Below are 15,790 nucleotides of genomic sequence, written 5' to 3'. Positions count from 1 at the left end.
GGAGAGGTGGAGAAAATCCCTCCACTTATGTAAGAGTGACAAACCAAGAAGGCTAGACTGGTCCCATGCAATTGCTGCTTGTATGCAATTATGGAGGCAGTCTGGACTGGGAAGAGAGTAGCCAGAATCCTCAGTTGGCCCTTGTTGGAGACAGGCTAGGGGATGCAGTAGCCTCAGACAGCAGGTCACCTCGGAGTGTCCAGCAGTTCAGAGACACCTGTGCAGGCCTTCTATTCAACCTCCGCCCTTGTGTCTGTCTGCCAAGCTGCCCCAAACTCTTGGCAGGAGCAGACTGTTGAGTGCTAAGGGGTCCCTGGGCCTCTTGGGTGGGTCTGTGGCTTGTTCCCCCTGGCAGTGCTGGAGGTGTGCCAGTTCTCGCGGGATGCCTCCGTGGCCGAAGCGTGGCTGATCGCCCAGGAACCCTACCTGGCCAGCCGGGACTTTGGACACACGGTGGACAGTGTGGAGAAGCTCATCAAGAGGCATGAGGCTTTTGAGAAATCCACAGCCAGCTGGGAAGAGCGCTTTGCTGCTCTGAAGAAGCCCACCACGGTGAGCTGGGAATAACGGCAGTGATAAGGTCGGGTGGGGGTGCTCAGGGCAGGTGGGCAGGTCCAGTTACTCATAGCCAGTTACGAGGCACCTACAGACAGTGTATAAATAGAAGCTGTAGAAAGTACTGACCTTTAGATGCAAACAACATAAGGGGATAACTCAAAAAGGAACAAACACCAGGGTATGTTGGGTTGCAGGGTATGCTCTGTAGAGAAAGATTGTCTGAGAACCCAGCTGCCCCTTGGTGGCTGCTCTGACCCTCAGCCTTTTCCTCCCCTAGCTCGAGCTAAAAGAACGCCAGACTCCAGAAAGACCTGCAGAGGAGCCTGGGTAAGTGTGGGGAGGTCCAGCTGAGCTCTGTGTCCACGGAGCCAAGGGCACTCTGCCAACGGGGATGAGTAGGAAGGACGGGAAAGTATTTTTAATCAGAAATTGGCCCCTGGCATTTTAAATACACACGTGACCTCTTACACCTGGGCCATTTGTGAGAGAAAGGCAAAGGGCCTGGATTTTGAAGTCGGAGAGGAGCTCTTGCTTGGCCAGAGTCACAAGGAGCCCAAAGTCCTAGCATGGGAACAAACAGGAGTGGGTGCTGGGTGCGGCTGCTGCAGAAGCCAGCCTCCCCTTCCCTCTGGGAACCATCTTGACTTATGCAGCAGAGGCTGCTTTGTGCAGAACCTTGTCCGTTTGGGAAGTGTCTGCCTTAACTTTTCAGAATAAGCCGCCGTAGCTCTTTGCCAGGTGGCCAAGAGGTCTGGACAGGGAGACACTTGGTGCCTTTTCCCCCGGCGTGAGGGTAGGAAACAGGCCCTGGAGGTAGGCGCAGCCTTGTTCTATAAGAGGCGCTCTGTCTTCCTTAGGGCTCAAGAGGAGGAAGGCGAGACCACAGGGGAGGCTCCCCGAGAACCCCGTCCCGCTGCCACCGAGAGAACATCCCCGGTCAGTTCCCTCTCCCGTTTCTCTAGTTCCTGGGAGTCGTTGCTGCCCGAGCCTGCTCATCCTTACTAGGGCTTAGCCAGAATGGAAAGCAAGGCAGTGCACATGCCATCCCACAAACCCCAAGGGCTTCCTTTTTTTACTTAGGTTTTCTTAATTCTTAGACTAATTCCCCTCCTCCCTTCAATCCAGAAGAAACGGGCATGCCAGCCCATGGACATGACTCTGTTAGTTTGGTTTTACCTAGTGTAATAAATTTTATTGTACAAACACACCACCATCTACATCAGGGGAAACAGTTTATGCAGGGGTGATTCATTTGTATCCACTGTCCTTCTTCCCCACTTTCATTCTTAACCCAGTGCCACCCTCTTCCCCAGACACAGGCACAGACATGTATAAATGGACTGTCCATTCCTGTCTACCCCACTCACAGGCATTCAGGTGGGACTCACCCTGCCCACCCTCCACCAGCCTCTACCCCTTATGCAAGGCCCTCTCCTCCTGTCCATGGCCCCAGCCTCATGCCTGTAGGTCAGCAAGTTGGGGGGTTGGAGCTGGTCTGGGCCAAGAACAGACAGATGCAAAGAAGCTCTCCGCAGGTGAGGAGAGCCCCGATGCTTCTTGTAGGAAAAGGGAGCGTATCAGAGTCCTGGCTGACATGGGGGCTGAGGGGACCGCGACAGACCAGCTGTCCAGAGGGGACCGCGACAGACCAGCTGTCCATGACCATGGCCTGTGGTCATGAGACACCCCAGGGGAGGGAAGGAGGGGGCCATTCACCCCACAGCCCAGTGGGGCCTGGTGCTGGGGGCCTGGAAGGCTCTAACCCAGTTTGGGGGGAAATGTGCTGAGGAGGGACTTGGGGAGAAGAAAGCAAGGATTCAGCATGGGCCTTGCACGGCTTCACCACTGCATGTACCCCCTGCGCATGCAGCCTGAGACCCTAGGGGTCAGGGGAACAACAGGTCCTTCATCTACCCCACTTTTCCAGCTGCTAGGGTGAGTGTGCCTGAACCTCTGAGTGGACATATAGGGAAATTGGCATTCTAGATGGAAATTGCTGTAAACCAAACACTCCAGAAAAGTACACATACAGATACGGTGCGAGTTCCCTGTACAGACAGACAGACAGAAAGACACATGCACTGAGCACCCTCTCTGTGCTGCACCAGCCTGCATGCCCACTAGAGGGCACTTCTGAAAGGTCTCTCCCAGAAGTTCCCTTGAGCTCCCGACAGGGCTGGCTCCCAGCCCCCTGGCCCAGCGACCGCCCCCACCGGAAGGAAAGCACTCTAGGGTACCCCTACCCATGCTTCTGCTGTATCCCCGCTTGCGTCTGCGTCAGTGGTGTCCTGGTCTCTGGGTTCTTTTGTGACCCCTGACTCCATCCATTCTTTGTGTCATGTCCGTCCGCGTAAATAACGACACAAGCATCAGAGCTGCCTCCATCCAAGCGCCTGAATGTCACTGGGTTGGTAGGGAATAAAGCCTGCTGGGGCCAGAGTATCTCTCTGGGGAGGGGGGAGTGACCCTGCATTTGAAGCCCACCCCAGATGGGAAAACTAGCCTGTGCCTGCTACCAAAAAGAAACCAGATGGTGAATCAAATGAGCACCAGGCCCAAGGCTTCACAGGAACAGATTTCATGCTGCTGCTCCTTTCTGGACCCTTTGTTGAGTTTTTATGAGGATCCACGAAACTCCAAGAGAGGACCTGATACCTGGTGGGTCTTTTATATGGAGGACGGGCCCGTGCAAGTCGGGAAAGCCCAACAAAGCTTTGGAAGCCTCCTCACCAAGCGGCTGCTGACCGCTTCAGCCTTCCCTGTATCGTTCCTTTACAGAGACCACGGGCCTTTCCCAGGAAGGGACAGCTTTCTGCTATACCTTCTTTCTGGGACAAGCCTGAGCTATGGGTGGCTCTCCTGCTGGTCCCATGTGTGTGGTCTGGTGTTGGTGCCTAATAGAATAGATACGTGCAGTGTTGCTTCATGTAAAACCCATCACTAGTGCATGCCAGCGTCCTGCTTGGGAGAACAGATGGGAGTGGACCAGGTGCCCGAGCCCCAGTCTGCACGGCTGCACACCCTGCAGGCCCATACCCCCATTGTTCCCCCGTGTGCACCACCAAGTGTGCATGCACACGTGTGTACACGCAGGGACTGGCGCTGCCACTCCATGCATCCATCTTATCTTCCAGCACATCATTATGCAAGTAATGCAATTGCCTTCCCTCACCTCTCACCTTCCCCACATTAGAACATGTTCTGGTAAAATCAGTCCATTTGTACAGGTAAGTACATATGAGGCCAAAAAGAAGAAACAAGGTCTCACAAGGCAAAACACCTGGAATGGAAGTCAGGACATCTGGTTTCTAGTCCTTAGCTCTGCTGGAATCTTCCTGCTTGATTTTAGATAAACCTCCTAATCCCCCTGGGTTCCCTTGCCCATATAAATCCCTCTCTGCAGGATTTGAGGAAGTCCAGTGCTCTGTGTATGTTGGAAATACATTGAATTAAAGGGAGGGGCTGGGAGAAGCAGCTCCCCCACTTTCCTCTTCTCTCATTCTTAGCACCGAGGTACCTGGTTAGTTTGTCAGGTACTAGCTGGTATGAGGCTAGAGATAGGAAAGAAGAGATAAAGGGCTGGGGCATTTGCCTACTGCCCTGTTTGGGGAAGAGAAGCAGTGTTTCACCTCTTCTCAGCTCCTCCAAGACTAGTGCCCTGAAGGAGGTCCCAGGTTGCTGCCGGGGCTGGCAGCAGGCTGAGCCATCTCCCTTCCTGTGGCAGCTGTGGGCAGTCTGACCTGTCCCCAGGGCTTGAGGACATTCTGTCTTGGAGTCCCTTGTCCCCAACACCTCCACCTTATGTCTCTTTATTCATCCTGGGCGTGTTGCCCTAAGAAGGTCTCAGGGGCTCTGCTGAACATCCCTCGGTTTCCAGGCTTTGGGTCCCTCAGAATTCCCAATGTCACATTTGTGGTAAGATCTTGTTTCCCTCTGGGAGGAAAAGAGGTTGGTTTTATAAAGAAGAAATGGTATTGATGATCCAATTCTCCCTTGGCTAAAAGTCCCCCAGCCGAGAGCCCTGTAACTGCTTCCTCCCACTACACCTGTTTCCTGTCTTTGGTGTGGGAAGTGGGATCTGCTCTCTGAACTCACCCAATGGGGCTGCTGTGATGCCAAGAGCAACAGCTCCAAGGGGCTGGAAAACAATGAAGAGTCTCCTTCCTTAGGATTCCTGGTTTGGCACCAGCGTACCCTGCCCTGCCTCCACGCCCCAAGGCTAGATCCAGTCTGCAGTGCAGAGTGGGGCTGCCTGCGTGTCATTATCAACCCCCCTTCATCACGTTGTTAGGGAAAACTCTTACCCAGGGGCAGTTCACAGATGCCATCCACATATCCAACCCTGCAGCTGGCTTCCCTGGAAGAAGGGAGTGGGTGTCTCGTGAGGGCTGAACACTGGATTCAAGGTCCCCTACCTTAGTCTTAGAGACTTATGTGGCTTCAGGGAAGTCACCGGTGCTGGGAATATGAGGGGCAGTGCTGAGCAGACACTGGACTTGCAGCCAGGACAACTTTCAAGCAGTGCCTGGCTGGCTCCAGCTGCTGTTGCCTCCTTGGCAACTTGGAGCAGCTACCCTAAGCCACAGCCTTCCCCGGCAGCAGGGAGCTTCATCAGCAGCCAGCAGCGGGCTCTGACGTCCTTGAGCGAAGAGATGTGGGTGTGGAGGCAGCAGCTGTGTTTCTTCTTGCCTGAACACGCTCACCCAGTCCTCTCCCCCTCCCCTGTGAGGCTTCACTGAGCTGCTGTTTCAGGCATTTTGCAGCGAATACAAATTGCTTGTTTGTTCATAAGGGAGAGACGTAGCCTGGAAGGAAGGTCAGTTCTCCCCCCAATCTGGGTGTGTCCCTGTCTCCCCCAGATGCCTGAGTCAGCGTGGCAGAGGCGTGTCTGCTTGCAGCCAAGTGCCCTGCTTCTCCAGCCTCCCCAAGAAACCTGCTCTAGGCTGTTTCTGGTCATCTGCCCAGAGCTGAGCATGGCCAGATCTCTTTCCTTTGCTCAGACATAATCTTCCCAGCCCCTCTGTTCCAGAGAGTCTTTTCCAAGTTCTTCCTTCCAAGCTGTGTTTCAGAGCATCCCAGACCCTGACGGACACAGTACGAGACTCAGTTAAGGCTTCGGGCATCTCAGAAATGGGACTTGAAGCTGATGACTTGACCATTGGGCCACCGAATCTGGATGGGGGAGTAGATATCTCTTAATTCTGTCTGGCCTTGACCAGGGGGTCAAGCTGCTGCCAACTCCTCCTGGGCAGGGACCTGAAGAAACCACACCAGCAGTGGGCATGGTGATGACAGCACCCAAGGAAGCCTCCCTTTCCTCTCGCCCTGTGATGGAAGAGACCAGATTCTCCTTCTCTCTTACTGAGCGACCCAGCGCACTGCCGCTCTCTTTCCCCCCTTACCCATTTTACCTGGTGGCCTTGGCTCCTACCCACTGTCTTCCCCAGGTTCTCCAGTTGTCCTCCCAGGCAGACAGCAGGGCCCTGCACTGAGGCCTCTGCTCCCTCCTCTCACCTCTCCTGGCAGCCCCCCACCAAGCCCCTGGCCTCCAATCCGGGCCACTCCTCACTGTCCACTGAGCCTCGGCACCTCTCTTGACCTTTCCTCTTGGTCAGCAACAGTTTTCTTCTTCCTGTTTTAGGCACTTGTCTCTGCTTACTCTGAGTTTTCATCTTTCATCTCTTTGGCTACTCTCAACATCTCAAGCCATCTCTTTTTCTTCCTGTCTTCCAAGCAGCTGTCTTCTGAACAGCCTTCCAAACCATCTGCCTCCGACAGCCCTTCTTGCCCACAGGGACAAGGGTCAAGACATCAGACATGGGGGAAGGGTTAAATTCCCAACCACACGAGTGGCGGCTTCCCCACCCCAGAACCACATGGTGCTATTTGGCCATCTAAGACATCTAAGCAATAGGTCTTCTCTGGCCACCAACTCCTCTTTCAGCCCCTTCCAGTGTGACTCGGACATGATCATGCTACTGAGGCCGTTCAGCCACCTCTTACATGAGCCAACCCCTCTCATTTAGCCTACGAGCCCCATCCGAAAGCTGCTTCCCTCTACAAGGATGACACCAGCCTCCTTTCTTGCAATGGAATCTAGCAGGAAGGGCACAGGGCTTGGGGCCAGACACACCTACATCCTCCACTATGTGTTACTGCAGGAAGTTACTCCCTGACTCTCAGATTCCCTTGTTTGTAAAGCAGGGGTAGTTGCAGCAGCTGCCTTGCAGAGGGTGTGTGAGGATCAGAAGAGAGTGTAGGTAGAGAATCGGAGACTTAGTTTCCTTCGTTTTAATCTCCATCCCTCTCTTGAGTCCTCCATCTCATAAAAGTCACATCCTCCTTATAAATGACATCCATTTCCAAAGTCCTCCCAAACCATCCTTCCTGGAGGCCCCTCTCTCAACAACCCCCCCCCCCACACACACACACACACACAGATGTAATCTGGGCTCAGATGTGGACGATTATCTCATCTTGACTAAGGTCATGCAATCTCTGTTTCTGGGGTGCGTCCTAGTTAGCACTCTGATTCTTAAGTACCAGCATTTCCTTTAGAGAGGAGTTCCCATTTCTTGTATTTCAAGGCTTGCAAATGTGTCTGGTTTCACTGAGCATCTTCTAGAATCTCCAAAAGACCTGGTGGTCCCACACCAGGTTATTTTTCCCCTGGGAGCGTCAAAAGTTCTCCGGATGCGGTCACCTGCGCCATCTGCTGGACGGACCTGGAACTACAGCTACAACTCTAATGCGGAGACTTCACCTTCCTGCCTACCTCCTCCTTCCTCTCTTGAACTCTCTTTTGAAACCTCCAAACCTTCGCCTTCTTCTCGTGCCCAAGCTCAGCTTCCAAGCAAGGCAGGACCCTAAAATGTCAAGCTTACAAGACCTCTCTGCAAGACTCTGAGGCAGCCATCCCTGTCGTTCAGGAGCCTGGGGCCTCTCCCTATTTGACTTCAGTCCTCCAGGTCCTAAAGGGCTCTCCTGCCCGTGCCTTGCTCTCCTCTTCTCTTCCAAAAGTGCAGCCGAGGCTGCCTGTCCCTACCATTCTGTGATGTCATGATCCCAGCAGCCAGGGCACAAGCCCTCCTCCCTGCTCACTCTCCAAGCAAAGAGCCTGGCTCCACGCCCGTGGGCAATGTCTTCTCCTCCCAGGCCTCAGGGCAATTCTCCCCCAAGCTGTCCCTCCCACTTACTTACGGTCCAGACTCCACTCCCACCCCAACCTGACACCCAGAATCTCTTCCAAGCAGCTCAATGTTCTTCCTTAAGGCATCCCCAGCTCCCGTAGGTGAGAGCTCTGCACAGGCTAGAGGTGTCGGTGGGGTACTAGAAAACTAAACACTTAGAGCATAGAGAACAGAAGGGAATCTCACATCATCTCGTCTATCCAGTGCCTGTAGACAGAACCTGCGGTCGCTACAATCCCACCACGGCCATGGGAGCAGCCAGCTTAGGGCCCAGGCTTCTCAGCCAGCACCACCCCTCCTGTCGGGCAGGGCAGAGTCTCCATGTCAGACTATGGCCTTGTTCCAGGGACAGCAGGAGAACTGTCACCTCTTCACCTCTCTTCCCTGGTTCCCCCTTAGAAAACAGCACAAAGCCATATTTGCCACTAGGCCTGGGGAAAGTGGGTCTTTCTGCCCAAACCATGCTGCCAGCCTGACCCTGGGCCCCTTGTCCTCATGTGGGCTGTGAAGTCTTTGATGGACCTGGTCTAGAAGGGCCAAGGATTAATTCACCAGCACCATGGGGCTCAGGCCTGCTCTGCCAGAAAGTTTGGAGCCCAGGTCCCAAGTAGTCCAAGTCACTGGTGAATTTCAGCTTGGCCACTTGGCTTTCTCTATTCCCTGACATATTGTGGACCCAGCCCCAGCCAGCTGTCCTGTGATACAGCATTTTCAAATTTGAAAGGCCTTGTGTGGACAGGAAAGCAGAAGCCAGGGGTTTGTGCTTCAGTTCTATCACCAACTTGCTGTGTGATCCCAGCCAGTCACTGTCTTTTCCTGGAACCCATTTTTTTTCCCCGTCTCTAACAGGAAAGGATGAATCCAGTGACCCTCAGGTCACTTTCCAGCTCCAGAATTCTGAAAGTCTGTTTTGTTCCATCAGCTTCATTTAACCACCTCCAGCACTTGCCATCCCCAGCCCGGCCCCCGTGGGCTTCTTAATAAGGTCCTGTTGCTGATCCTACTTACATTATCCTCCAGTGGGGTAGCTAGAAATAAAAGGCCCCAGGAAATTTTTCAGAAGGACCCTCTTTACCTCTTATGAATTGCATAATAAACAGATCTCTACACACACTCACATGCTCACAGCTGGGGCTGTGGACAGGATTTACACCAAGGAAGCAGGAAACTGCTGGCAGGCCCTCCCTCCAGTTACCTCTCCACTGCCTCTTCACCTATGCAGATCAGAGCCCCAAAGGTGAAAGGGTCGACCAAGCAGAGCTATATTCAGATATAGTCTATTTTGAGAGAAGTGTGCTTTTTGTAGAAATCCAGTTGTGAATGACCAGAACCTTCCCCTAGTGGCACACAGTTGTCTGCAGCCCTACCTGGTAGCTTCTGCCGGCACCTTCTGGGGCCCCTGCACCTCGGTGCCCCCTCAAAGTTTTGGGGGAAGGGCCAGGCTGCTCCTGTGCTGCCCTGAAGGGTTTACCTGCTCACATGGTTACCCCATTCCTGGCAGGGCCTCTGAAGGTTCCAACTGAAGGTGGGCATGGGGTAGGGACCTTGCCTGCCAGTGACTGAGATCCCCCCTTCCCCATGTTTCAGCCCTGAGTGTCACCAACTCCAGAGAGAAAGGGCATTGAAATCATCACACTAGTCACAAAGGACAACGGCCACAATAATTGCTCAGCAAAGCCCCCAGGAAAGAGGTGGTAGACAAGGATGGGGCAAAAGATTGTAATAGAGCTGGTATTTACTGGCATTATTTCATCCAAAAATGCTCTAGTGCCATCTGTGAAGTAGATTCTGGTGTTATTCCCAATAACCCATGATGAAAATAGCTTCAGGAAGGTTCAATAACTTGCTCAGGATTTTCAACCCATCCCCACCCCCCCAGACAGAGCCCAGGAATTTCACTCCAGGCCTGCCTGACCTAACACCTGGGCGTCTCAGGAAAGCCTCTGCTGAGGGTCCAGGGCAGGAGAGCCAGGAAGGACTGAGAGAAGAGCCCAGCTTCTTCCTGGGAGCCCATTTGATATTTCTACATTCATAGGCTCCCACCCCAGTGAGTTGGCCAGGCTCCCTCAGGAGCTCAGGAGGGGAAGAAAAGATTCGTCTCAAAATCAAACCACCTTCATCTCCCACCTTCATTCCTGTCTCAGACCTTGATCTGCAAGGTGGAGGGAAAGGGTGTGTTTTTAATTGTCTCCTTGTGAACAGTCAGGAACACAGAAGAAATCTTTGCATTCATTGGGGGAAGAAAATAATTTTCTAGGCCAATGCATCACCTTGTCCCCTGCCAGGGAATGTGGGTCAGGCACCCATTAAGAGGAAAGAGAAGGAAGGTGAGATTAAGGTGATCATCAGTCCTGGCAAATCCATCTTTATTTTCAAAGGACGGTTTCTGAAAGGAAGGAAAATGAAACAGAGGTAAAAGTACAGGAAGAAAATGGACACAAGAGTTCTCTAGCAAAGCCAGTCCCAGGAGGGTAGAGACCAGGCGAAAGGTACAATCACGGCAGGTGGCCTGGTGGGCTCCCCGCCTAGTTGTGCTATAACATCTTCCCTGGGACCCCAGGGCAGGGGCAGGGAGGGGTCACCCACCCCAGGAGGTGCCGCACAGCCACTGCCCCTGGAGCCCCCCACAAAGGAAGAGCTGGCCCAGCTTGAGGCTAGAGCTGGTTTGTTGGGGGGGTGAAAAGAAGCTTCACATTCTGCATTAATAATCCACCTTCCCAAGCTTTATACCCAAGTCAGAGGCCTGACCCAATCACGATCACAGACAGCCCCCAAACCCAAGCTCTCAGACCCATTCCTCCCCGCTCCTACCCTTCCACTAGAGAATGTTCCAGGCAGGACTTTGGGGCCTCCAGATCCTTCTGGCCTCATTGCAGACACTTTAAGATGCAAATAATGTAAGATTTGGTCATCTGAGACCCTCAGGGCCTCTAAGGAAGAAAAGCTAGGAGCCTAAGATCTATGATAAAACCCAGACCTGCCCAACTCTGGAGTGCATGCTCTTAATTGCTTCCCATATCTGTTAGCTGTACAAAGCACTTGACCTCTCTGAGCATAGGTTTTCTCATTGTAGACTGAAGGCATTAGATTAGATCAGTAGTTTTCAGACTTTTCTAGCCACATTACTATTTTTTTAAAAGATCTCTTACCAGAATCCCAACTTATAGCCTGTTTATTGAACCATCCTAATTTGATGAGGTACAACTATGATCAGCTCTAGCTTTCTTTTGATCACTGCTTCAGATATCACCATTAAATCTCCCTTTCCCATTCCTTAATGCCATCTGAGGCAGACATCGTCAGTTTCAGGTGTTAAAAAGTCTACCCAGTCTGTTTCAGCTTAAAGTTCAAACTGATGCCCAACTTGGTATCCATATCTTCTCTTCCTCTGATTCAGATTTGACCCATGGTCTGAAGGATCCACAAGGAAGGAGAATATGGTCTGCTCTTTACTGTCCTTGTACTGCCAAGGACTCCTCTCCAGCAGTCAGGGTTTGGGGCAGGAGGATTCTTGCCAACTGGCTCAAGCTGGATTGCTTTCTTCTGTGCTCATTTGGCCCATAGGAGCCAAATTCTTACCCACTGACAGCAAGAGGCTGGCTGCCCCCTGTTGTCCAATCTTTCCCACCCTCTCTTTCTTCTGCTGCAACAGAAACAAGGTGGCTCAGTAAGGTCTCTGCGTGAAAAGGTACCCAGCAGGGGAATGGAAGGTCTGCTTCCCCTTCTTATGGACACCTGAAAACACAGCCAGTAGCTCCCTAAGACGCCTCTCACTTGGCTTGGGTGGGGGCTGGGGTTACCCACCCCCCTCCCACAGGAAGGTGCAGGGAGGTAAAAGCCACAGCATTTCCCTAGGGCAATGATGCTTCCATCAGAGTCTCCAGTTAAAGAATCTGCTGCACATCAGAGCCACATGAAAAGAAACACCCCACTGAGTGGGTCCTTCAGTGCTGACCCCACTCCACACCAGTTAACTCAGCATCTTGGGGGTGGAGCCTGGGAATTATTTTCCAAGTTCCCAAGGTGATTGTAATAAAAGACAGCCAGGGTTAGGAACCACTGCCCTACTCCAACAAATTCCCCATCCAATGACGGGAGTGGGGCCAATTAGTCCTGCAGGACAGCCCAGGAGGGTCTGGAGCTGGCAGCGGGAGGGAGACTCAGGGTCTAGCAGCAGTACCTTCAGCACTGGGGCCTTAGCCACAATTCCAAAGTAATAGCTGCCAGTCAGCCTCCTATTACAATTGGTTTCAAACTTGCCTTAGCAGCAGAACCCTTTTTCTTCATATGAAACCGTGCCAGGGCCCCAACTCTAACTCGGTTGAAGTTGGAGTGACGCAGAAGTCAGGCCTGGAGCCCACAGAGGGCCAGGGCTCTGCCGGCAGCCCTGGAAATCCCCCTTCCCCTGGACGTAGATGCATAATCGCTCAGCCACTTCAGCTCTCTCTAAGATGCTACTATCCATATGTTAGATTGGAGACATGGAGCTGCTCTGCTGCTCTTCAAAGTGGGGAATGGAGTGGGGATGGAGCCAGGGGCATGAATGATGTCTAGGGAAGCAGACCAGAGGGGTACCATAGCAGATGCCAGGGAGGCTGGGCAGGGCACATAGCAGAGAGGAAGCAGGTTCAGGCAGGGCCAGGAAGAGGCCTCTGGCAGCCCGCTGACTTCCCAGTTTTGCCAAGACTAACTGTGCCTGGGTCCCAGCCCCCAGCAAGGTGTCCCCTCCCCTGTGCCCCTGAGCAGGGGGAAGAAGAGAGGCCCCGGCCTCAGGACCTGCAGCCACCGCCACCACCAGGGCAGCGCAAGGAGGGCCAGGAGGAGAAGTCCGGGGGTGACGAGAGGCCTGCCACGGAGCCTCTCTTTAAGGTCCTGGACACACCTTTGAGCGAGGGTGACGAGCCCACAACGCTGCCAGCCCAGAGGGATCACGGGCATAGCGTGCAGATGGAGGGCTACCTGGGCCGCAAGCATGACCTGGAAGGGCCCAACAAGAAGGCATCCAACAGGTGTGTGGGGCTGGGGAGGGGCAGCAGAGGAGGAGATCTCCCATGGCGCCTCTCCACCAACAGAGCCTTGGCATCATGGGTGTGTGTTGGGAGAGAGGGGGCCCTGTACTTCAGGTCTGGGAGAACCTCTGGGCACCTGTCTGGATCAGCCTGGGGCAGCCTGGCAGGGCGAGTAGAGCCCATCTTCAGATCCAGACCTGAATTCAAATCCTGTGAGACCATCCAAGTTAGCCTCTCTAAGTTTGTATAAAACAGGGCTGATGACCCAATTATGGCTGTTTGGCACAGTTACCGCACCCAGCACACAGTAGGTGCTCAGTGAACACCAGTTATCATTATTCTTCTCACTGGGTGACAGGTAGGTGCTTCCTGAGTCTTGACGTTAATATCACTGACAAAGTCCCACTTTTTGACTAATCTGTGCCTCAGTTTCCTCCGCTGTGAAATGGGAAATGCATGGTGTGAGGAGGCCTTCCAGAACCAGCATTTAGCTTCAAGGCTGTGTGCTGTCCTGACCACTGGGGCAGTCATGTCCTTGATTCCATCCACCACGGCTGCTCCCTGGAAAACAGGGTAGCTTCAAGAAATTGAAGACTGCCATATTCTCAGAGTTAACTGGCAGCAAACAAAGCCTGTCCAAGGCTATTTCAAAATTTTTTCAGCAATTTGGGAGTCCAACTGCCCTGAAGCATTGCCATATGGAGAGCTCACCAGGAAAAAGAGAGCAAACACTTATTGAGAACTTGCCATTGCCAAGCACACTGTTAGGGGCTTTCAGTACACGTAGACTGATAAAAACTTCACAACCACCCTGTGACATTGACGTCTACATATTCCAGATGGGGAAACAGAGTCTCCTCATTTGTTCAAGGGCAGGGTTTTACTTCAAGGTCCCAGCTCCTTCTTAGCAACCTCCCCACTTGGCTAAAAGCTCAAAGAAGGAAGTGAAGGATAAAGAAAAGATCCCTGAGCTGGGAGTCAGTGGGAGTCAGAAGTCCTGGGTTCTTAAAATGGCCGTTGGCCAGCTATGAATGAGTCAGATTTCTTTCCCTGACCTTCCAGTACTTCCACCCCAAGTGCCCTACTAGTTTTCCACCTTCCAATCCTCAAAAGGGAGGAGAAGGTGAGGAGAAAGAAAGTTTTAGTGTTTCTCGGTATTTGTTCCTGTGAAAATGCAACAACATGCTTCCCACCTGTCCTGGGGTTTGGAGCTGGGGGTTAGCCCACACATTAGCCTGTGAGCCTAGCATTGTCACCAAACAACCCAGTTGAGATGAGCCTTGAATTGTACAAATGTGTTTCTTTAAAAAGTGCTAAGATAGTATACATATATCATCAAAACAAAAAATAAAAACCACCACCAAAAACAAAACAAAGCAAACCCCTGATCAATTTGCTTCACAGTTCTGTAGTGAGAATCAAATATGCTAATGGGGATATGGAAATGCTTTGAAAAGTTAAACTTACATCACTGGCCTTAGACTCAATGATTCTACTTCTAGAAATGTATCCCAAGGTTAGAATCAAAGTTACAGGCAAAGATTTATGCTCAAGAATGCTCATCACATCACTATTTAAATGATGAATAATTTTTTTCCACTATTGTTGGGTCCAACAATAAGAGGATTGATTTATACATATGGGTGAATGCCATACGACTATTCAAAATTATGTTCAAGAAATACTTGAGCATATGGGGAAATACTCATGATATAGTGTTAAGCTTAAAAACAGGACATAAAATTGAATATATAGCATAACCCAATTTGAGCTACACATGAGACTGGAAAAAAGCCTGGAAGGAAATACTTATAATGTTATCAATAGTTAACTTTACTAGTAGAAATGAATGCATATTTTAATTTTTTTTCTTTTTCTGTATTTCCCCTTATTTATTTATTTATTTGTTTATTATTTTTTTCTTTGCATGGGGAGGCACCAGGAATCGAACCCAGGTCTCCGGCATGGCAGGCAAGAACTTTGCCACTGCACCACCATCACCCACCCTGTTTCCCCCTTTAAAAAAAAAAAAAAAACAACTAAAATATGCTACTATTTCTTGGGAGGAAATGGTGTAACAAAATGACAAAGCTACAGGAACTGATTATAGAGAAGTTGTATTGGGGCTCTGGGTGACCTGCCTGTTTGCATCCTCACAGGTCCTGGAACAACCTGTACTGCGTGCTCAGGAATAGTGAGTTGACTTTCTACAAGGATGCCAAGAACCTGGCACTAGGGGTGCCCTACCACGGGGAGGAGCCACTGGCCCTGAGACATGCCATCTGTGAGATTGCTGCCAACTACAAGAAGAAGAAGCACGTCTTCAAACTGAGGTTAGGTCTTTCCGGTCCACTGCCCCCTCCCTGGGCCCTGAACCCTCTGAGTCATCAGGACTGCGGATTTGGCATTAGCAGCATGAAAGAGGCCCACTGCCTGGGACCTGCTCCAGGCCTGAGCTGCCCCTCAGGGGGTTTTCAAACTCAAAGCTGATGATAAAGATTTGCTTTACCTCTCTCAGAAGCTGCTGTGCTGCCTGAGAGGGTTGGTCACTGGGCAGGCTCAGTGGGCAATGAGATCAGAGCTAGCCCTCTGCCCACGTGGCCACATGATAACAGCCCCTTTGTCCTCCTAGGCTGAGTAATGGCAGCGAATGGCTCTTCCACGGCAAGGATGAGGTAAGTGCAGAAGTGGCTAACGTGGGGGCAGGTGGAAGAACCCCGAGCCCCTGCACCTCAAGCCTCCCTCAGAATGGGCAACGCTAGGAGCAAGCCATCCCCTCCCCCCGCCCCAACCTCCGCCCGTGCCCCGCGAGGTGTGGGGAGCTGTGGCGCTCCACGGGCTGGGCCCTGACGCGCCATCCCGCAGGAGGAGATGCTGTCCTGGCTGCAGGGTGTGAGCACCGCCATCAATGAGTCCCAGAGCATCCGCGTCAAGGCGCAGAGCCTGCCCCTGCCCTCCAGCACCGGCCCCGACTCCGGCCTCGGCAAGAAAGACAAGGAGAAGAGATTCAGCTTCTTCCCCAAAAAGAAGTAG

General features: G+C 52.2%; 1 protein-coding gene and 1 long non-coding RNA gene across 5 annotated transcripts in view; one reads left to right on the top strand and one right to left on the bottom strand.

The window, feature by feature from the left end:
• Window positions 1–15,790, top strand: part of SPTB (spectrin beta, erythrocytic) — a 125,166-nt gene extending 109,376 nt beyond the window's left edge. For 3 of the 4 annotated variants that reach the window (XM_077122712.1, XM_077122713.1, XM_077122714.1), the window contains 7 exons: window positions 356–552; window positions 836–885; window positions 1,416–1,494; window positions 12,495–12,757; window positions 14,917–15,090; window positions 15,390–15,432; window positions 15,623–15,790. In XM_077122712.1, the coding sequence (XP_076978827.1) occupies window positions 356–552; window positions 836–885; window positions 1,416–1,494; window positions 12,495–12,757; window positions 14,917–15,090; window positions 15,390–15,432; window positions 15,623–15,790 (974 nt within the window). Of the gene's footprint in view, window positions 1–355; window positions 553–835; window positions 886–1,415; window positions 1,495–12,494; window positions 12,758–14,916; window positions 15,339–15,389; window positions 15,433–15,622 lie in introns of those variants that run through there. The other variant, XM_077122715.1, reaches the window with a different exon arrangement.
• On the bottom strand, window positions 2,242–9,765 carry LOC143651870 (uncharacterized). Its single transcript, XR_013160300.1, has 3 exons — window positions 9,116–9,765; window positions 4,863–4,915; window positions 2,242–4,491 (listed from the first exon to the last, which is right to left on the bottom strand). It is a non-coding gene; the product is annotated as an uncharacterized LOC143651870 (long non-coding RNA).

Source organism: Tamandua tetradactyla, chromosome 12 (genome assembly GCF_023851605.1).
Source record: "Tamandua tetradactyla isolate mTamTet1 chromosome 12, mTamTet1.pri, whole genome shotgun sequence".
Classification (NCBI taxonomy): Eukaryota; Metazoa; Chordata; class Mammalia; order Pilosa; family Myrmecophagidae; genus Tamandua; species Tamandua tetradactyla.
Note: the sequence above shows the minus strand (reverse complement) of the source record. Positions and strands in the feature narration are given on the sequence as shown.